This window comes from Salvelinus namaycush, chromosome 25, assembly GCF_016432855.1.
Source record: "Salvelinus namaycush isolate Seneca chromosome 25, SaNama_1.0, whole genome shotgun sequence".
Taxonomy (NCBI): domain Eukaryota; kingdom Metazoa; phylum Chordata; class Actinopteri; order Salmoniformes; family Salmonidae; genus Salvelinus; species Salvelinus namaycush.
The window spans coordinates 2,054,695-2,077,515 of NC_052331.1; the positions used below are offsets into that span (position 1 = coordinate 2,054,695).

The 22,821-nt window shown below is 44.2% G+C and overlaps 1 protein-coding gene across 1 annotated transcript in view; it reads right to left on the reverse strand.

The window, feature by feature from the left end:
* Positions 1 to 3,354: 3,354 nt before the first annotated feature.
* The window catches only part of LOC120020111 (kinesin-1 heavy chain), a 32,580-nt gene continuing 13,113 nt past the window's right edge, over positions 3,355 to 22,821 (reverse strand). The window contains exons 2-24 of the mRNA XM_038963560.1: positions 20,115 to 20,202; positions 19,698 to 19,876; positions 19,320 to 19,368; positions 17,805 to 17,860; positions 17,443 to 17,530; positions 16,632 to 16,756; positions 16,055 to 16,159; positions 15,590 to 15,735; positions 15,165 to 15,313; positions 14,331 to 14,518; positions 13,859 to 13,927; positions 13,538 to 13,744; positions 12,049 to 12,192; positions 10,946 to 11,134; positions 10,358 to 10,475; positions 10,146 to 10,201; positions 9,531 to 9,640; positions 8,792 to 8,893; positions 8,517 to 8,577; positions 8,165 to 8,341; positions 7,843 to 8,059; positions 7,387 to 7,522; positions 3,355 to 5,916 (exon numbers count right to left, since the gene is read on the reverse strand). Coding sequence (XP_038819488.1) covers positions 5,910 to 5,916; positions 7,387 to 7,522; positions 7,843 to 8,059; positions 8,165 to 8,341; positions 8,517 to 8,577; positions 8,792 to 8,893; positions 9,531 to 9,640; positions 10,146 to 10,201; positions 10,358 to 10,475; positions 10,946 to 11,134; positions 12,049 to 12,192; positions 13,538 to 13,744; positions 13,859 to 13,927; positions 14,331 to 14,518; positions 15,165 to 15,313; positions 15,590 to 15,735; positions 16,055 to 16,159; positions 16,632 to 16,756; positions 17,443 to 17,530; positions 17,805 to 17,860; positions 19,320 to 19,368; positions 19,698 to 19,876; positions 20,115 to 20,202 — 2,766 coding nt within the window. The 3' untranslated portion in view covers positions 3,355 to 5,909. The remainder of the gene's footprint in view (positions 5,917 to 7,386; positions 7,523 to 7,842; positions 8,060 to 8,164; positions 8,342 to 8,516; positions 8,578 to 8,791; positions 8,894 to 9,530; positions 9,641 to 10,145; positions 10,202 to 10,357; positions 10,476 to 10,945; positions 11,135 to 12,048; positions 12,193 to 13,537; positions 13,745 to 13,858; positions 13,928 to 14,330; positions 14,519 to 15,164; positions 15,314 to 15,589; positions 15,736 to 16,054; positions 16,160 to 16,631; positions 16,757 to 17,442; positions 17,531 to 17,804; positions 17,861 to 19,319; positions 19,369 to 19,697; positions 19,877 to 20,114; positions 20,203 to 22,821) is intronic.

Sequence of the window (22,821 nt, forward strand, 5' to 3'; positions counted from 1 at the left end):
CGAGACAACACAACACTACATAAAGAGACCTAAAACAACATAGCAAGGCAGCAACACATGACAACACAGCATGGTAGCAACACAACATAACAACAACATGGTAGCAGCACAAAACATGGTACAAACATTATTGAGCAGAGTCAACAACACAAATGTCAAAAAGGTAGAGACAACAATACATTACACAAAGCAGCCACAACTGTCAGTAAAAGAGTCCATGATTGAGTCTTTGAATGTAGAGATTGAGATTAAACTGTCCAGTCTGAGTGTTTGTTTGCAGCTCGTTCCAGTCGCTAGCTGCAGCGAACTGAAACGAGGAGCGACCCAGGGATGTGTGTGCTTTGGGGACCTTTAACAGAATGTGACTGGCAGAACGGGTGTTGTATGTGGAGGATGAGGGCTGCAGTAGATATCTCAGAGAGGGGGGAGTGAGGTCTAAGAGGGTTTTTATAAATAAGCATCAACCAGTGGGTCTTGCGACGGGTATACAGAGATGACCAGTTTACAGAGGAGTATAGAGTGCAGTGATATGTCCTATAAGGAGCATTGGTGGCAAATCTGATGGCCGAATGGTAAAGAACTTCTAGCCGCTCGAGAGCACCCTTACCTGCCGATCTATAAATGATGTCTCCGTAATCTAGAATGGGTAGGATGGTCTTCTGAATCAGGGTTAGTTTGGCAGCTGGGGTGAGTGAAAGAGGAGCGAATACGATAGAGGAAACCAAGTCTAGATTTAACTTTAGCCTGCAGCTTTGATATGTGCTGAGAGAAGGACAGTGCACAGTCTAGCCATACTCCCAAGTACTTGTATGAGGTGACTACCTCAAGCTCTAAACCCTCAGAGGTAGTAATAACACCTGTGGGAAAAGGGGCATTCTTCTTACCAAACCACATGACCTTTGTTTTGGAGGTGTTCAGAACAAGGTTAAGGGTAGAGAAAGCTTGTTTGACACTAAGAAAGCTTTGTTGTAGAGCATTTAACACAAAATCCAGGGAGGGGCCGGCTGAGTATAAGACTGTGTCATCTGCATATAAATGGATGAGAGAGCTTCCTACTGCCTGAGCTATGTTGTTGATGTAAATTGAGAAGAGTGTGGGGCCTAGGATCGAGCCTTGGGGTACTCCCTTGGTGACAGGCAGTGGCTGAGACAGCAGATTTTCTGACTTTATACACTGCACTCAGAGAGGTAGTTAGCAAACCAGGCCAAAGACCCCTCAGAGACACCAATACTCCTTGGCCGGCCCACAAGAATGGAATGTTCAACCGTATCAAAAGCTTTGGCCAAGTCAATAAAAATAGCAGCACAATATTGCTTAGAATTAAGGGCAATGGTGACATCAGTGAGGACCTTTAAGGTTGCGGTGACACATTCATAACCTGAGCCGGAAACCAGATTGCATACCCGAGAGAATACTATAGACATCAAGAAAGCCAGCCAGTTGATTATTGACATGTTTTTCCATGACTTTTGATAAATAGGGCAAAATAGAAATAGGCCTATAACAGTTAGGATCAGCTTGATCTCCCCTTTAAATAAAAGGACGAACTGTGGCTGCCTTCCAAGCAATGGGAGCCTCCCCAGAAAGGAGAGACAGGTTAAAAAGGTTGGAGATAGGCTTGGCGATGATAGGGGCAGCAACCTTAAAAGAAGGGTCTAAACCTTCTGACCCAGATGTTTTTCTGTGGTCAAGTTTAAGGAGCTCCTTTAGCACCTTAGACTCAATGACCACCTGCAGGGAGAAACTTTGTAGCGGGACAGGAGAGAAAGAGGGAGGAGCATCGGGGATAGTTGTATTAGAAGGGGTGGGAGATGAGGAAATGTTGGATGGGCAAGGAGGCATGGCTGAGTCAGATAGGAATCCTGACTTCATGAAGTGGTGATTAAAGAGCTCAGCCATGTGCTCCTTGTCAGTAACAACCACATCATCAACATTAAGGGACATGGGCAGCTGTGAGGAGGAGGGTTTATTCTCCAGGTCTTTAACCGTTTTCCAGAACTTCTTGGGGTTAGACCCACAGAGAGAGAAATGCTCCTTAAAGTAACTAACTTTGGCAACAGACAACTTTACAATTTTAGATCATTAGCAACTTTTCAACTACTTACTACGCTTTAGCTACTTAGCATGTTAGCTAACCCTTTCCCTAAACCTTGTAGCTAGCCCTTCCCTAACACTAAACGTAACCCTAACCTCTAGCCTAGCTAACGTTAGCCAGCTAGCTAGAATTCGTAACATATCGTACGTTTTGAACATTCGCAACACATTGTACATTTTGCAAATTCGTAATACATTGTAAGCTTTGCACATTCCTTACATATAATACAAAATGAGTGATGGACATCAACAAATTATGACATACCGTACGAAACATAACATATCATACTAAATGGGTGTACAGAATAATATGAAATGCTCTGAAACCAGGTTGGTGGTCACTGCAGTAATGTCAAGTATGGCTACAGCACTCATAGAGCTACTGTATGCAGTACTGTTCACACAGTATATCAGATCTCAATATTTATTGCCGGATTCTTTTCATTGTCACATGCAATCATGCATTTTGACACTGTATCTATCTATCTATCTATCTATCTATCTATCTATCTATCAAGGTTACACCCCATTACAACTGAAATTCTCAGTGGTATGAACAATATAACAAAGATGGTCTAATGCAAAATTGGCAACGTCAGGTTACTTTTAGCATTTTCAATATCAGACACAATGGAATCTAGATCACCTCCACGGGGTCTCTAGTGGGAGTGCATGGCAGGGCATTTCCCTCCCAAACATTATTGTTGCCAGCCCAAATGATTACGCTCGAGTCATGTCAAACGCTTGAGTCCTATTAGCTCAGATATAGCCAACAAATGTCTGTCTGCCCACCCAGAAATATCATCCTAGAGCTTGCCATGCACTCCATAAGAAAGCTTGAATGTGTCACACCCTGACCATAGTTTACTTTGTATGTTTCCATGTTTTGTTTGGTCAGGGTGTGATGTGAGTGTGCATTCTATGTTGTATGTCTAGTTTGTCTATTTCTATGTGTTTGGCCTGATATGGTTCTCAATCAGAGGCAGGTGTCAGTCGTTGTCTCTGATTGGGAGCCATATTTAGGTAGCCTGTTTTGTCATTGTGGGTGATTGTTCCTGTGTTTGTGTTGTCACCATACGGGACTGTTTCGTCTTCGTTCGGTTGTCGGTTTATTGTTTTTTGTTCTTTGTTTAAGTATTCTTATTAAAATGAATACTTACCACGCTGCATATTGGTCCTCCTCTCTTTCTCCCAACGAAGAACGTTACAGAATGAGACCGAACGAGTCGAGCACTGAATTAGACGGACACCAGGTAGGTTTTTTTCCTCAAAATTATTTAATCACACATACATTTACATCATGCAGTCAATCCCAAATGGTGATATCATTCAACTTTGAACAAACCCTCCACCTCCTCCCCAGGTCTCTATGGATCCGTCCCAAATGGCACCCTATTTCCCCGTGCAGTCAAAAGTAGTGCACCACATAAGGAATAGGGTGCCATTTGGGACGCGCCCTGGGAATGATCCAGTACCTTTTTCCATTGATGGAATCCTTATCTGTCCATTATAAATGTAAGTGACTATTACACAGTAATAAAGTGGCTACGCTTTTCTTTACAATCAATGCAAACAAATGAATTTGGTAAACATCATGGACAAATGGCTGTTCTTTTTCTGTACTTTCCCATTTCATATCCATTCAATTGATGGAGTACAGTGGAACCCTGGCAGGTAAGGATAGGGTACTATGCACTTTGAAGACCATGTTGCAAAGCGTTTACTGTTCTAAAGGTTACAAAGATGAAAACTTGACAGACACGGTCCTGTCAAAGGTATAGGCTACCTACCTCTCCCAAACTAGCCTCTAATAGCAGAAAATGATGGTTTACACCCCCATAAGTTACCATAAGTTGGAGTGTTTTCTAACCCAGTTTAAGTTTTAAACTTTACACTAAGCGCAGGAGTGTCAGCACTTCAGAATTCTTCTTCCCATCTTATGTCAATTTTATGTCAAATCCTTCCAAAACAACAAAAGTTCATAACATAAAACACCAACACCTTGCTGTGGCTGGAGACTATTAAAGACTCAACCCTGGTCACACGTAACAGTATATCATTGATATATACTATTGTACTCACAAGATGTCGGTGTTTTTGTTTCATGCTGGCCTACAATCACAGCAACAGCAAATGTTTCAGAATTGACACAAAATGACATAAAAACAAGGGTTGGAGAGACATTTTACTCTCACATAGGAAAAATAATTGAAGGGGATTCGGAAATAAAACAACTAAACGCAAGAAGACAAGTAGTGTAAAATGTATAAAGTCCTTGGCTCCTGATTACAACTTTAATAATTAATAAACCCCTTTCCAAGATGCACTGCTTTCGGATAGGCTGTGTCTGAAACGGCACTGTATTCCCTATGTCGTTTTGACCAGGGCCCATAGGGCTGTGCCCAGACTAGTTTACCAGCAGACTGAACGGCGACCAATCCCCTTCCTAGCCAAAGGCCCCCTGCTCATCTAACTGGCTGATCAGTGGCAAGAGCGAGCCAATCAAACACTGCCATCCAACATTCCAAACCAATACAGATCAGATATGCTTGTCAAGCTAGAGAACAGTGAGACAGACATACAACTACACCGATCCACAATAAAAGTGCATGTGCACTTGACCTGACTTAATGAAAAGAGGGTGATTTTGGAAAAGTCAGAGCCTGCCTTATATCGATGCCCAATATTAATTTAAACAGAGGCTCCCCTAAATGTATTTACTCCACTCGTCTTGACATTACTAGTGGTGTGGTGGGGGGGGGGGGGGGGGGGGGGGGGGGGCACTGAAAGGAGCCCATTGATAAAAGTGCTAGAAACAGTTCATTCACAAATAAAATGTTAAAACCACCACCAGCCAATGGTTTGTTTAGAGGTCAGGACAACGATGGTGAAGTGGATGAGAGGACCTAGCTCGCTAGGACAAGCGCGTGTGTGTGCCATCTATGTGCTCCAATGGCCAGATAAATAAATAGCATCCAAGCAGTGACACTGCATTTAAAACCGTTGGTAGAAGTAAAAGACATGTGGGACGCAGGCTTGAAAGTTTGCTCCTGGATCAGACTCCTCTTTCCTTCTGACATCTGTTTAATGTCGTCACCGCACCAGTATGTGTCGCTTTATTTTCCTTACGGTAAAAACAATGGTCACCACAGGTACTCTGTCATTAAATAAATCTAAACTGGAATCGCACTTCTTGGCATTTCAAAGCCAAACACCTCTTAAGGAAGCATGCGCGGTGCCATATTACATATGTACAACAGGACAGTAGTGCTCAAAAATGCCATCTATTTCGGTTCAAACCTCTTAAGAAGCTTGTAAAAATCTATTGATAGAAAGAAGTGTGGTACAACCAGGATCAACATTTCTTCTTACTTTGTTTCAGTCGCCTTTTCTTCCCCCCCCCCCCCCCTCGTCTCTTTTGAAATCCCGCTTAGCGTACATTCACATTGGCAAAGTGCAAACTAAACCCTTAAGACATCGAGGATGACAACAAACTGTGCTACAAAAAACAAAGCTACACATTCAAGTCAAATGTAGCTCATTGCACCAAGACTGTACTCTGCAGTTGGTGGGTGTCTTGTTGTGTGAGTTTTGTTTGGTATATTAAATTCATTTCGCTGTTGTTGTTTGTTCCGGAGAGAAGAAACATGAAGGTAGGTGGATCTGTACAGGGCAGGAATATATATATATATTTATATTAAAACTCCTCCCTCTCTCTAATATATAGCCTGCAGGAAGCCAATGGCTGTAATGGAATGACAGGTTGCCAGGGTGATATCCATCTGCATCTTCTGTGGTCATGTCCCCTCCTGTCTTCAAATGCTTCAGATGTGAGAGGAGAGGAAGAGAGAGAGAGAGAGGGGAGGTGGGGAGGAAAGGAATAGAGGGGAGGTGGGGAGGAAAGGAATGGAGGGAAGATGGGGAGGAAAGGAATAGAGGGAAGTTGGGGAGGAAAGGAATAGAGGGAAGTTGGGGAGGAAAGGAATAGAGGGAAGTTGGGGAAGAGAGGAATAGAGGGACGTTGGGGAAGAGAGGAATAGAGGGACGTTGGGGAAGAGAGGAATAGAGGGACGTTGGGGAAGAGAGGAATAGAGGGACGTTGGGGAAGAGAGGAATAGAGGGACGTTGGGGAAGAGAGGAATAGAGGGACGTTGGGGAAGAGAGGAAAAGAGGGAAGTTGGGGAAGAGAGGAAAAGAGGGAAGTTGGGGAAGAGAGGAATAGAGGGACGTTGGGGAAGAGAGGGATAGAGGGAAGTTGGGGAAGAGAGGAATAGAGGGATGTTGGGGAAGAGAGGAAAAGAGGGAAGTTGGGGAAGAGAGGAAAAGAGGGAAGTTGGGGAAGAAAGGAATAGAGGGAAGTTGGGGAAGAGGAATAGAGGGAAGTTGGGGAAGAGAGGAAAAGAGGGAAGTTGGGGAAGAGAGGAAAAGAGGGAAGTTGGGGAAGAAAGGAATATAGGGAAGTTAGGGAAGAGAGGAATATAGGGAAGTTGGGGAAGAGAGGAAAAGAGGGAAGTTGGGAGGAGAGGAAGAGAGGAGGTAGGGAGGAGAGGAAGAGAGGAGGTAGGGAGTAGAGAGAGAGAGGGAAGGTAGGGAGAGGAAGAGAGACATCTATCTGTTAGTCTTACCAGACATGGGTGACATCTACTAACACAAAGTGTTACTGGCATCTCCCAAGAGAGAAATAATCTGGCATGTTAGATGTACATGTGGTAATAAGATTTTAGAAAACATTAGCAGGGGTTAGCAAAAAACAAACATGACTCATATCACAGGATCCATGCTAGCCACCAGAAAAGTCAAGGCCATTCAACCACACAGCAGTTTTCTTCAGAGCTCTACTATTTCGAATCTGTTAACACAGGTCAGCACAATTACAGTAGAAAATTGACCCATTAAAAACTCCCAAACCCTGTGGTGAGCTGCCTCTCAAACAGGCCCATTCATACTAAGCGTGTTATGGGCATCATCCCTGCCTCCTCCAGCCATAGAGGTACATGTCCCTCTCACCTATGTATCAGATCCGGTCTCTAACTCTAGCCATCTGACCTATGTGGTATGGAGGGGGTCATCAGAATTACTACACTGCATTCACTATAATATATACACTCAGTTGCCAGTTTATTAGGTACACTGCATCAACTCTTTTACACTGCATCAATTCTTTTAGATATATGGGAGAAGTCGAAATGATCCCCATGTTGGAAGTTATGGATCCAGGATCAAACTTGTGTTTCTCATCATATTCTACAGTATATTTTTACCATTGAGGCAGTAGAGTAGTCAGTCACTCACTTCTTGTCTGGCTTCACGCCTCCTCCTCCCCTGATGGCCACGGCCTGGCTGTTCTGGTAGAAACCCCCTCCGCCGCGGTTCACGTTGGGGTGGGTGGGGGACGCCACTGGAGGCTGGCCAGGACGAATGGGTTTGGCTGCGGAGGGGGGGCAGAGGAACACCACAGCTTAGGAACGGCATGCATTTATGTACTGAATAACGTTTGTGTTCAAGGATCAAGTTTACTCAGCCATTTGTAGGTGTTGGAATACATATATTGCAATGTGTTTTGTATGAGCTCAAAAACAAGAAAACCATAAGTCATACACAAGGCAGTCAATATAAAAGCAGTACATAAAAATATATGCGAGAGGAACTCGGTTTAGGAATGGCATCCATTAATATACTGGATATCCAACCATACATTAACCACCAGGATTACAGCATGCAGTGTGTGTATCTTCCCTCTCTCCTCACCGATCTGAGCGGAGTGGCCCCTCCTGGCCATGTTCTTAGCCCTGACGGCATCTTTGATGCGGTCCACCTCTTGCTGGTAGCGTTTGCGGTCGCGTGCGGAGTTCTCTTTGGCCTCCTTCAGCGCCGACTCCAAGGCCTTGACCCGCTCAGCCGTAGCACGCAGACGCTTCTCCAGTTTAGGAAGCTCACAGCGCAGGTCTGCATTATCACGTACCAGCTGAGAGAGAGAGGTTCGACAAGTTAGCCATCTCCAAAAGCACTAGAGCTGGTCTGATTTCAGTGCGTTTGGGTCTATTTGTTGGTTTCATAGTTGAGAACAGACCTGTTTGTGAACCTTGGTAAGCTGCTCCAGGTTGTTCTCCAGAAAGGAGATTTTCTGTTTCTGAGCTGCGCTGCCTCCCGTGTCATCCGAGTCCATCTCAGCACTCCTCTTCACTCTGGTAGCCAGGTCCTGGACAAACAGCTTCCTCAGGTTGTGCAGGGTCTGGAGCTCCTTGGCCTGGCGGAGTAGGGGAAGTGTTAGAGAGGTTAAAGGGGAATGCAATTGTTATTCATAGAAAGGCATAAAGATTCATGACAAGAAATAAGTTTAACTATAAAGGTCAATTCAAATGTACCTTTTAACTGCCCTTTAAGGGGAAAGCCCGAAGAGCTATTATCTGTAGTCTACTCACCACGGTCTCCTCCAATCCCTTCAGGTCCTGTCTGGCCTGCTCTCTCCTGTCCTGCATCACCCTGCACAGCACAACAAACGGATGCACGAGCCACAGCTTGACTGCAGTAACACTGAACAAGTGTAGTGCTCATCTAAGCTAACCAGAAGTGATAGCTTCTATAATGAGCATGTCACGTGGGCACTAGTGAACAACATCATTGTGTATATGCCACACGGTAATTAGCGACCTCGTACTCTGAACATGCCCACTGTCAGTACGTGTATGTATCGTACGTTAGCTCGTGAAGTTTGCGGCTCTTCTCCTGGTCGGTAGACTTGAGTTTCTCGTGTTCCACCCTGAGGCGCTCCTGTTCCAGCATGATCTTCTGGTTGAGACTGGAACAAATCAAAATCGGATTTGTCACATGCGCCGAATACAACAGGTGTACAACCTTAATGTGAAATGCTTACTTAGAAACCCTTAACCAACAATGCAGAGTAAGAAAATATTTGGTAAATAAACTCAAGTTAAAAAAGTTACACAATAAAATAAGAATAACGAGCCTATATACAGGGGGTACCGGTACCGAGTCAATGTGCGGGTGTACGGGTTAGTCGAGGTAATTGATGTCATATGTACATGTAGGTAGGGGTAAAGTGACTATACATAGATAATAAACAGTGAGTAGTAGCAGTGTAAAAAGGGGGTCAATACAAATAGTCTGGGTAGCCATTTGATTAACTGTTGAGCAGTCTTATGGCTTGGGGGTAGAAGCTGTTAATTAAGAAGCCTTTTGGAGAGCAGTCTATGATTTGGGTGGCTGGAGTCTTTGACAATGTTTAGGGCCTTCCTCTGACACCGCCTGGTATAGAGGTCCTGAATGGCAGGAAGGTTGGCCCCGGTGTAACACAACAACAGAATAGAACACCCTAACACTGGAGACCGGAGACATTGTAGTTGCCTCCCAAATGGGACATAACCACAGTAAACGGTGGACAATGTGTACACGGGGTTGTGTGTTCAGTCTCTTACTCCTGCAGTTCAGTGATGTGGTGCGCCTTCTTGTCCAGCTCATCTCTGAGGCTGCTGATCTGTTTCTGATGGGCCTCACGGTGACCAGCGATCTGCTTCTCTACAGCCTCCTGGGGATGACACACAGAGGTCAAGGGACACCAATCAACATCCCTAACATATCATCATAGTAGGCAGTCGGACAAGTGGACAAGTCTGGACTCGTCGTACCAAGAGGTCACCAATCAACTGTATCATCTAAAATATATCATGACTTCTGGGCTGCGTCCCAACTAGTACCATATTCCCTATATAGTGCACTACTTTTAACCAGAGCCTGGTCAAAAGTAGCAGACTAAACTCCACTCCCACGGTGAGGGAAGTTTACGATGACTTCCACCAACGGCGTGGAGCCGAGACCAGGTTCTGTGGAATCTACTACTCAATTCGCCGAAGGTCAATATTTTATGAAGCCTGGTCTCGGTCCCACGCCGTTGGTGAAATTCATCAGGAAACTTCCACGGAGTGGAGTTTAGTCCGCTAGGTCAAAAGTCGTGCCCTAATTGGGTCACACCGCTGATCCGAAATGTAAATTGGAGTAGAAGGCAGCCCTAAGGTATGGAGAAGATATCGTACCTTGACTTCATTGGCTGATTGGATCTCGTTCTCCTTCTCCATGGCGGTGACTTTCTCTGCAAAAGGGAAACATTTGTCACTAGGTGGCACTGTAGGCCTTAAATCTGTTTCAGAGATGTTTATATGCAATGTGTTCCATTATGTGTTATCAGTGCATAGAGAGTAGCTGTGCGTGCAATAGCTGTGTGTGTGTGTGTGTGTGCGTGTCGTACCCTGGGCACTGATCTTGACCAGTTCTTCGTTCAGAGAGTCAATGTTCTCCTCCAGCTGTCTCTTCTTCTGCTCCACGTTCTGAAGGTACTCTGTCAGGGACTTGATCTTAGCCTCGTGCTGCATGGGGGGAGGTGGAGAATGTTAAATTACAAAAAACACATGGGGTTTATGTGGATTAAATAGCGAGTGATTCTTTAGCAGGTCTCAGTTTGATTACTGTGTTCATGGGAGGAACAGGAAAGAGTGAGCCTGATCCCAGATCTGTTTGTGCTTTGCCTACTCCACTGTCATTGTCAAGCCAAACACCAGTGGAAGATTAGGTTGGTGAGAGTGATTATGGTATGGTGGCCAGTGTTATGGCCAATCCCATTTAAATTCAGTCAATTCAGGAAGGAAATTGCATTAGAATTGGACTTTGTTTACTTCCTGAATTGACTGAATTTAAATGGAATTGAGCGCAACCCTGATAGTAGCAGATTGAGGCTGTTGTGGAGTGTGTGGGTCTCGAACTATGATGAGAGAAGCGGGCTAATACCCATAGAGATCCTTTAATAATACACTTCCTATATGTAACGATATGGTAATACCTGTTGGATCCTTAGCTGACAGGCAGCCAGCTCCTTGTCGTTCTCGTCCATCTTCTTGTTGCTCTCTGACTGGGTGCTCTCCAGCTGTTTGCTGCGTTTCACCATGGTCTTCACCTCCGACTTCATCTTACTGATGTACAGACGAGCCACTGTAAAGTCCTCATCTATCAGACCACTGCCGTCGTGTTGCTAGGGGTGAGGGAGGTGAGAGAGAGAATGAGAAACAGAGAGAGAGAGAAAGGAGTCAGAGTAGTGTTATCATTTTATTCAGGTTGGCCCTGTCCGGGGGTATCGTTGCACAGTGTCTCAGTGTCTCCCAACCCCTCCTGTCTCAGCCTCCAGTATTTATGTTGCAATAGTTTGTGTCGGGGGGCTAGGGTCAGTGTTATATCTGGAGTATTTCTCCTGTCTTATCTGGTGTCCTGTGTGAATTTAAGTATTCTCCCTCTAATTCTCTATCTCTCCCTCGCCTTCCGGAGGACCTGAGCCCTAGGACCATGCCTCAGGACTACCCAACTGGCCTGATGACTCCTTGCTGTCCCCAGGCCCCCTGGTCGTGCTGCTGCTCCTATTTCAACTGTTCTGCCTGCGGCTATGGAACTCTGACCTGTTCACCAGGCGTGCTACCTAGTCCCGGACCTGCTGTTTTCGACTCTCTCTCTCTACCGCACCTGCTGTCTCTAACTGTGAATGCTCGGCTATGAAAAGCAAACTGACATTTACTCCTGAGGTGCTGACCTGTTGCACCCTCTACAACCACTGTGATTATTATTATCTGATCCTGCTGTTCTGTTATAATCTCCACCCGGCACAGCCAGAAGAGGACTGGCCACTCCTCAGAGCCTGGTTCCTCTCTAGGTTTCTGCTTTTCTAGGGAGTTTTTCCTAGCCACCGTGCTTCTACATCTGCATTGATTGCTGTTTGGGGTTTTAAGCTGGGTTTCTGTATCGCACTTTGTGACATCGGCTGATGTAAAAAGGGCTTTATAAATACATTTGATTGATTGATTGGAGAAAATGACATTAAACATTTCCTTTAGTTGCCTATAAAATAATACCCATCTTATTGAGTGTTATGTGTCATGTGGTGATGTGTCATGTTACCTTGATCTCGGTGCTGCCCACGGCGATGCCAAACTCTGCCAGGTCTTTCAGTAGTGATGACATCATCTCAGAGACCCTCTTCTTCTGGTGGTTGCTCATGTCCTTCAGTTTCTGCAGCTCAGAGTCAATGGACGTCAGGACGCTCTGGAAAGAGAGAGAGAAAAACATTTTAACATGAACATTTACTAAATATTAGGGGCAAAAAAGGGCTATGACTGACATACAGTATCAGTCAAAAGTTTGGACACACCTACTCATTCAAGGGTTTTTCTTTATTTTTACTATTTTCTACATTGCAGAATAATAGTGAAGACATCAAAACTATGAAATAACACATATGGAATCATGTAGTAACCAAAAAAGTATTAAACAAATCCAAATATATTGAAAATATAATATATTATATTGAAAACGGTGGGAACAACACATGCAGAGAGCATCCATTCACCTACTCTGCATCTCACAAAGACACGGCGATTGGAATCAAAAATCTCAAATTCTCATCCGATCAAAGGACAGATTTCCGGTCTAATGTCCATTGCTTGTGTTTCTTGGCCCAAGCAAGTCTCTTCTTATTATTGGTGTTCTTTAGTAGTTGTTTCTTTGCAGCAATTCGACCATGAAGGCCTGATTCACGTAGTCTCCTCTGAACAGTTGATGTTGAGATGTGTCTGTTACTTGAACTTCTGTGAAGCATTTATTTGTGCTGCAATCTGAGGTGCAGTTAACTCTAGTGAACTTATCCTCTGCAGCAGAGGTAACTCTGGGTCTTCCTTTCCTGTGGCGGTCCTCATGAGAGCCAGTTTCATCATAGCGCTTGATGGTTTTTGCGACTGCACTTGAAGAAACGCTCAAAGTTCTTGAAATTTTCCGTAATGACTGACCTTCATGTCGTTAAGTAATGATGGACTGTCGTTTCTCTTTGCTTATTTGAGCTGTTCTTGCCATAATAGGTACATGGCCTTTCACCAAATAGGGCTGTCTTCTGTAATACCACCCCTACCTTGTCATAACACAACTGATTGGCTTAAATGCATTAAGTAAAGAAATCCACGAACTTTTAACAAGGCACACCTATTCATTGAAATGCATTCCAGGTGACTACCTCATGAAACTGGTTGAGAAAATGCCAAGAGTGTGCAAAGCTGTCATCAAGGCAAAGGGTGGCTTCTTTGAAGAATCTAAAATCTAAAATATATTTGGATTTGTCTAACACTTTCTTTGGTTACTACATGATTCCATATGTGTTAGTTCATAGTTTTGATGTCTTCACTATTATTCTACAAATGTAGAAAATAGTAAAAATAAAGAAAAACACTGGAATGAGTAGGTGTGTCCAAACGTTTGACTGGTAATGTATTTAAAATATTATAAGAATATAATGAAGCGACCAGGAAAAAATGACATGCAGGTCCTAGAAAAGCATCACAATGAATATGACACAGACAGCTCTCTTCATGAGCAGGGACAGTGAGGGACATTGTCTCACCGATTTCTGGTTGAGCTCATCGCTGACCATCTCAAACTCCTTGGTCTTGTCCTCGACCTCCTGGCTCTTCTGGTCATAGTTAACAGCCAGCTCCTCCAATGCCTGTAGAACCTCCTTCACCTCATCCTTAGAAGCCTCGTTCTCAGCCTGCAGGCGGTTCAGCTCTGACTGCAGGTTATCGTGGTCGCGCCGAGACGACGCCAGTAGCTACAAATACAAACGTGTTTTGAATCCATTTCATGATTCAACCCATAGGCCTCTGGTTAAAAGTAGTGCACTATATAGGGAAAAGGGTGCCATTTGGGGAACAGACAAACTCACCTCCTCCTGGTCCAACATCTGCTGCTTGAGCTTCTCCGCCAGCTGGCTCTGCTGGTTGATCTCATCATCCTGGACGCACAGAGAGAGGACATGGTTAGCATCGCACTCATTTAAAACAGGGCTCAAACTGTAAGTTGAAACAATCAAGTTCGACTACATTTTGGCCTCAGTTTGAGCATTGTCTACCTTCAAAAGTCCATGGCGGTGTTTCTGAGAAGACTGCTCCACATAACCTCAGAGCCTGCTGTCGCTCAAGCACAGTACCTTCTCTGAATTCAACCATTGACCGTTCCACGCTGTGGCCTCTACGACCACAGTGTGGCTGGCTGTTCTGTTCCTACGGGGCTGGAGGTTCTGTGACCGGTTTCACCCTCGAGTTGGAATGAGGGTGCAAGTGGCCCATAATGGAGATAGCCGTCAATTACCCTGCTCATGCTGTCACAGAAGCGGTCATGTGGCAGGTCTCTCTCACCTTATCATCCAGCTGCTTGTAGAGCTTGACCAGCTCCCCCTCACACGTGTCCTTCTCAGCGTCAGTCAGACGGAGCTGGGGCATGTTGGGGGTGGAGGCAGGCTTGTCGTTGGGCACATTGTCCAGAGCCAGCACCTCAGCTTGGGCCTTCCCCTTGTCAAACTGCTCGTCCACCGGCACACTCTCACCTGCAGGGAGCAGTGTGGTGACACAGAAAGCTCAGACAGAAGTAGGATGAAGTTGCTTCCGGAAGCTGAACTTCAGTCAGTTTAGCATTTTCCTCACTAATGGTTAAGGTTAGAATTGGTGGAGGGAAAGCTGATTCTAGATCTGTACCTAGGGGAGACTTTACCCCAGAGAGGTCAGACAGACACCCTGCAAGGCCTTTACTGTACAGCACAGACCTAGTAGAACAGCAGGTCTTGTTCATTAAGGTAAGGCATAATGTAGCGAGACTGTTCACAACAGAGTGGTTTTCTTCCAGGTTCGCACCCATTAAACACGACCCAGGTTTGCATGGTCAACATGTGTGTGGGTGCGTGCGTACATGTGTACGTTTGGTGTCATGTTCGGGAGGGAGGATTATTTGAATAATCTACGAAGAATACATTTTTTTTGGATGAAGCTCCACTCCGTGCAGATGGTTTCCAGTGAATGATGCAGCCACTCCGCTAAAATGAGACCATTATGTGAAGAGCGGGGCACAAACATCGAGTGCGTCCCAAATGGCGCCCTGTTCACTATATAGTGCACTACTTTTGACCACAAAAGTAGTGCGCTTCATAGGTAATAGGATGCCATATGGGACTCAGGTGAATGTCCTCTCCTCCTCACCGTTCCTCCAGCGGTTGAGCTCATTCTCCAGCCAGGTGATGGTGTTCCTCAAGGCCTTTCCCTTCTCCTTCTCCCTCTCGTACTTCTTCTTCCACTGTTCTGCTGTCAGCTCCACGTTCACACACACTGTGTTCTTAATGGTCTTCGCTCTGGAAACATCGCAAACAGGACCAAGGTATTACACCCCATTCTTATTCAACAGCCCTGAATAGCTCACTAAATAGTGACTGTTGGTAAACTCATTGTCAAATGTTGATGTATTTTTTTCATATGGTGTAAAACTCATCGTCATCACACGTTTTGCTCTATGTTGAAAATGTGGCTGCTGACATGAACACTTTTTGGGGGGATTGTTTCAACAGTGGACTACTGAAAAGATCGTTTTTGAGTGAACTATCCTGTCAAGAGCTAGTGAGTGCGCCCACCTCTGTCCGAACATGAGAGTGGACTTGGTCTCCGACTCGTTGTAGGCGGAGGGGGAGGCGCAGATGACGATGGTGGTCCTACAGTTCCCCCCCAAAGAATCCTGAAGGATTCTGGTCATTTTACTGTCTCTGTATGGGATATAGCCCTGAAACAAAGCAGACCAAACAAACAAAGAAAATTCATTAAGAGAAACAACAGTAGAATTGCCTCCAGGTTGTGAAATTCGGAGCAAAGAAACCATACAAACCAATCTATGATTAAAACAAAAGGTGTAGAATTAGACAAGTGTGAATCAGCTTGAACCAAAACCTTTGCCTTGAGGCACATGTATTTTCATCTCTTAAAGAATTGAGGATACTTTGATGTGAGGTATTGGTCTTTAGTGAGTCTTACGCGTCTTTGCACTGAATGAACACCAAACAAACCGCCAGTCATAATATCCGTCACGGTAGAGAAGTACTCACAGACCCTTCGGCCAGGGCTGAAATGACATTGCCCAGTGATGACAGAGACTTGTTGATGTTCTTGGCCTCATCCAACACGGCGCCCTCTGCTCCCGTCTTGCTGACCTGGGAGGAAAGACAGACAGGGACCGTCTGGTAAGATGGGAGGACTTGAACATTAACACTTTCTTTGCAACAGAGTCCTTAAGAGGTCTTCATAGTATATTATCGTGGGTCAAGCATGTGGTCCGAATGACATTGCCTAACAATGTTAATCAGTTCTGATATCAGTTCTGATAATAACAACATTAGGCAACCGGGAAAAGACAAGATGGGCTATGTGCATTTGCTCAGAGATGGAAATCTTTTTCCATTTCCACCATGTAGCAGAGAGGACTAAGTGGGAGAGAGTGCCGAAGGGAGAGCGAGAGAGACCGCTCTTGCCAGTATACCTTTATTAAGATTACGTAACGGCATCTGCCTCAGCCGTCGTCAGAACCCGAAAGAGCAGTGTTCAGGTTTCTCTTCTCTAACATCATTGTTTACTCCCGCGCCCCTGCAACAAGCTAACTCAGACGTGCGAGGGCTTTTTCCCAACCTTTTCACTTCCAGCCAGGTCGACGAGGTACAGCTTTCCGCTGAGTTTCTGCTCGGTAGCGGTGTTCTCCTGCTTCACGTTGATCTGGAAGATACTGTGACTTCTGGAGCTGTGCTCATTCATATCTACAGCAAGACAACACATCTGGGATCAGAACTGAACAGGCATTTATATGGCACCCCATTCCCTACATAGACCAGAGCCCTCAAAAGTTGTGCACTATAAAGGGAATGAATATACACTACAGACAGAGTGTATAATCATGTAGTATGTGGCACACTGTTTCTTATTGTGTACAGTAGATCAGTTTGATTTTATGGATGCGTCGGTTACGGTAACCAGAGCTCTGACACATGCGTGAGAATAGCCTGGATGATAGATCTGTTTGTGCTCTCTTGCCGACCACTTTATGGAATTGTCATGCCATGTTTGGCGTGGCGATGCGTGACGAGCCGTTAAGAGAGCAGAAACCGATCTGGGAACCAGGGTAGCGTGAGAAACCATTGAGCGCCATTTCTGAAGTGAGAACAAAAAGAAAATCAAACTCAATGACCTATTGAGGCGTATCAAGTAACATTACAGACAGAGGAACCATTTCGGGCAAAGAATATGGGATTGAAATGGACACACAAGATAAGTGAGGCTCAGGGTTGATGCTTTGGGACGCGTCCCATAAGGTAGTCTATTCCCTTTATAGTGCACTGCTTTTGACCAGGGCCCATACCAGAGGCCTGTGGAGATTGATCAAAAGTAGTGCACTATAAAAGGAATAGGGCGCCATTTGGAATGGAGATTTGGTGCGGTCTCTTACTTGTAACTGCTACGTGTCTGTTCGATTTTCCTTCGTCGATGGTGTCCATGACTTCCTCTGGGCTGCAGACAAATCTCTCAGTGCATCCCTGCGGACAAAAAAACAATGACGTGACACTGGGCCATCTTATAAATTCTAAATATAATAACAATAATAAATGCCATTTCAACAAATGCTTTGATTCAGAGCGACTTGCACTAGTGCGTGCATGCATATCTTCAAAGAATGTGTCTTTTCATAGGGAATAGCTACATTAAGGTCAGGCAACACCTTCATGTCTTTTGTTATTAGGTGGCTGCGGTCTAACTCTGACAGTTGAATGGGTGAGGGATAGTTTGTTCATCCCTGGATCGAAGCCTCACCTTGACATAGGGAACTCTATTTTTGTCTTCGTGCACCGACAGGTTCGTCTTTGACACTGGAGAAGAGAGAAGGAAACATACATTTCATTATCCTAGTGGTCTCCAACAGGTCGATCGCCAGCTACCAGTCGCTCGCAGCCCACCTACGAGTAGCTCGCCAAACAATTCTAAATGTATATGCAATATTCACGTCTTCCACCGCCAACTGTCCTAAACAAATCTCACATATTAGCTTAAAAAGCCAAACCTAACACACTATCTGCCAAATAATTTCCAGCCATATTGCCACCGTCTGTCTGGGTGGTACGCCTGTCACTCCGTGTGTAGCCGGTTGATGTGACAGAAATACTGACAGAAATACTTTCCCCAAAACCTTCTCAATGAAATGTTAACTGCAAAGTAGGGTTTACCTGGCAGTAAGTATATCATTTGTATCTGTTATTTGCCAAACGTTGCTATGAAATTAGCAGCAGCATCACTAGACCAGCACATTCGACTGCACATTACGTACACGCTAGATGCGCAATTAAAGGGTCAGATGCGCAATTAAAAGGGGAATTAGGGGAAAATTAATTAAAGGGGAAAATGATCGAAATGTGTTAGTGTTCTTCCAGACCTAAAATAAAATGCTATTCGAATGTGATATAAGCATCGACATGGACTCAGAACATACAATTGCGTTGCTTCTCTATGAACAATTGTACTTTTGAGAGTGAAAAAACAAGAAAAAAAAAACACTGATTTTATAGGGCCCCCCTTAGAGTTGTTTATTAACCATTATTTCACTAGGTATATTGACAGAAAGCATAGTGCACTACTTTCTCGTGTACACTAAGGAACCTGGAAGAGCTGCAGGAGAGAGAAGAGAAGAATGTGCCTATTTGAAAGCATTGATTTTTTTTTTAAAGTAGCTGTCATGCTAGAAAAGGTTGGAGACCCCTGAATTAGCCATTTAAGTATCCTTGACAGCGTTTACACAGGCAGACTAATTCTGACTTGTTTCCACTAATTGATCTTTTGACCAATCAGATCAGCTTTTTTTGCCAATAATTGGGGAAAAGATCAGAGTTGGGCTGCCTGTGTAAATGCAGCCATAGCGTGTGTGAAGAAACCTCACGCTCAAATTGAGTGGGGAGAATTGACGTAATGGCAGATACAGATACAGCATGTTAACGTACCAATATGCAGACATTCTTTCTTTTCAGTCAAAAAATGAACTGAATATTCATTCCAATATCAGTAACATTTCCACCCTTTTCCTCTTTCAACATGCACATTTTCATTCATTAGGTAAGCTCTACATAGCCTTTCAACAGATCGTTGTGTAAACTAGCCAATTATCCACACTACTGTAGCATGGCCACGAGCCAAAAGGAGAGGCACGCTATACATAGTGTGTTCCAAATGGCACCCCATTCCCGACGTAGTACAATACTTTTCACCAGCGAGCCTTGGTCAAAAGTAGGGGAAAGGGTGCCATTGGGACAGTCTGTGTTCACTCTGCCTGGGACATACCATCCAAGAGGTCCCGAATCTTGTCCAAATAAATTTCAAAATAGGAAACCTGGAAGAGAAGAGTCAGCTTATTAGCAGAGATCCCACATAGAGAAATCAATAGGTTTTAAAAACCTGCTTAGTGAAGTGATTCTACGGAGTGTCGTTGAACTAGCTGGGGCCATTCAAGGTTAGCATGCTGCCTATGGAGAGTAGGAAGAGTTGTTCTAATTGGACAGAACAAATCTGCATCCCAAATGGCACCCTATTCCCTACATAACGCACTACTTTTGACCGGAAACTATTCGCCTGACAAAAGTAGTGCACTATCTAGGGGAAAGAGTGCAATTTAGGGGGCAAGCAGGGGGATGTATTTGTAGAGTACTAACCAGTACCTACCTTGATGTGGAACTCCAGGTTCTCGTCCATGGAATAGATGTAGTTAAAGATGTCCTGCACTATCCTGGGGATGATCCCCATTCCATCTGTGTCATGGAGGTTACCCTCCATCGTGTGTGTTTTGCCGGAAGATGTCTGTCCGTACGCAAATATTGTCCCGTTGTAACCCTCCAGAACATCTGAAAGAAGAAGACTTTACTACTTTATTGACTCATACAAGACAGAAATGTGTCTTCTGTACTCAACCCCTCTCACAGAAATACACAAAAAGGAAACCAAATAGACCACCAGAAGGTAGTAGTCACTGCAAAGTTAATCCTCTTTCAAACCGGCTTTCTCCTCAGTTTTGTGCACGGACACAACGAAAACACCTACAGTAGGGAGAGTGTTCATAAACAATGAATGAGGAGAGCTCACCTTTGACGATTTTCTGGGCGCAGGCGTTGTATACTTGCTCCTGTGTCGTACTGGGCTGGAACACTCTGTCAAACTGGAACGGTTTGCTCTGAGAGAGAGAGAGAGCGAGAGAGATTAGAGAATGAATTGAACAACTTCAATTTAAACACAGCTTTAAAATCAAGATGAAGCTAACATAAAGTGTGCCACGGTAAGGGGCTGTACCATCCAAATGAGCTATCAATCTGCTCTCCCATGCACACCCAAGACACACAGCTCTCTTCGACAGAAAAAGCTAATTATAACCACCAACAAATACAACACCCCACCACTCTGTTAAAACAACGCCATGATCAACTTCACACACACACACACACACACAGCCCAATAAACCCCTGGTGAGCCTCCACAGAATGTTAACCCATGCTACGTCCCAAAAGGCAACCTATTACCTAAAGTACCAGTTAAAAAAGTTTGGACACCTAATCATTCCAGGGTTTTTCTTTATTTTGACTATTTTCTACATTGTAGAATAATGTAATGTAATAATAATGTAATAATACTAATGTAATAATCTCTCAACCAGCTTCATGAGGTAGTCACCTGGAATGCATTAAAATTAACAGGTATGCCTTATTAAAACTGAATTTGTGGAATTTCTTTCCATCTTAATGCGTTTGAGACAATCAGTTGTGTTGTGACAGGGTTGCGGTGGTATACAGAAGATAGCCCTATATGGTAAAAGTCCATATTATAGCAAGAACAGCTCAAAAGAGCAAAGAGAAGCGACAGTCTATTACTTTAAGACATGAAGGTCAGGCAATGCGGCAAATTTCAAGAACTTTGAAAGTTTCTTCAAGTGCAGTCACAAAAATCATCAAGCGCTATGATGAAACTGGCTCTTATGAGGACCGCCACAGGAAAGGAAGACCCAGAGTTACCTCTGCTGCAGAGGATAAGTTCATTACAGTTAACTGCACCTCAGATTTCAGCCCAAATAAATGCTTCACAGAGTAACTGACATCTCAACATCAACTGTTCAGAGGAGACTGCGTGAATCAGGCCTTCATGATTGAAATGCTGCAAAGAAACCACTACTAAAGGACACCAATAAGAAGAAGAGACATGCTTGGGCCAAGAAACACGAGCAATGGACATCTGTCCTTTGGTCTGATGAGTCCAAATTTGAGATTTTTGGTTCCAACCGCCATGTCTTTGTGAGACGCAGAGTAGGTGAATGGATAATCTCCGCATGTGTGGTTCCCACTGTGAAGCACGGAGGAGGAGGTGTGATTGTGTGGGGGTGATTTGCTGGTGACAATGTTAGTGATTTATTTGGAATTCAAGGCACACTTAACCAGCATGGCTACCACAGCATTCTGCAGCGATACGCCATCCCATCTGGTTTGCGCTTAGTGGAACTATCATTTGTTTTTCAACAGGACAATGACCCAAAACACACCTCCAGGCTATGTAAGGGCTAATTGACCAAGGAGAGTAATGGAGTGGTGCATCAGATGACCTAGCCTCCACAATCACCCAACCTCAACCAAATTGAAATTGTTTGGGATGAGTTGGACCGCAGAGTGAAGGAAAAGCAGCAAACAAGTGCTCAGCATGTTGGAACTCCTTCAGGACTGTTGGAAAAGCATTCTTCATGAAGGTGGTTGAGAGAATGCCAAGAGTGAGCAAAGCCGTCATCAAGGCAAAGGGTGGCTACTTTGAAGAATCTCAAATATAAAATTAATTTAGATTTTTGTAACACTTTTTTGTTTACTACATGATTCCATGTGTTATTTCATAGTTTTGCTGTCTTCACTATTATTCTACAATGTATAAAATAATACAAATAAAGAAAAACCCTTGAATGAGTAGGTGTGTCCAAACTTTTGACTGCTCCTGTATATACAGTAGTAATCTCGGTTAACCCAGAACTAAAATCTTTGGTAATTTGGTCAGATCATTTATGCTTACGTAGTCTGTCCACAAGAGATAACCAATATAGTGAGCTGGTCAAAGTAGTGTAATATATATGGAATAGGGTGCCATTTGGGATGCAGATTAGTGCTGTGGCTCTCGTCTCCCCACTCCCACAGCTCTGGGCTTCAGCTCTGCAGCTCTGGCCTAATGAGCTAGGTAGCCTACATAAAATATGGCTGTGTCCCAAATTGCACCCTATTCCCTATATAGTGCTCTGGTAAAAAGTAGTGCATTATGTAGGGAATAAGGTGCCAATTCGGAGGAGAGCTGTGCGGAGGGAGAAAACAAAGCACATACCATTCTAATGAGATGGCAATAATGGACAAAAGAATACATTTAAAAAGTCAACCACAGAGGGTATTAAACTGATGTTATAACCTGGGTGGTTCAAGCCCTGAATGCTGATTGGCTGATAGCCGTGATATATCAGACCATATACCATGGGTATGACAAAACCATTTATTTTTACTGCTCTAATTACATTGGTAACCAGTTTATAATAGCAATAATGCACCTCAGGGGTTTGTGGTTTATGGCCAATATACCACGTCTAAGGGCTGTATCCAGGCACTCCACGTTGCGTCGCGCTTAAGAACAGCCCTTAGCCATGGTATATTGGACAAATACCACACCCCCTCGTGCATTTTAGCTTAATTATAGGCACTTTGGCGGTTCAGCTTGAAGAACTGTATAAAGTGACTCAGAGTAGGAGTGCTGATTTAGGATCAGTTTAGCATTTTTCATCATA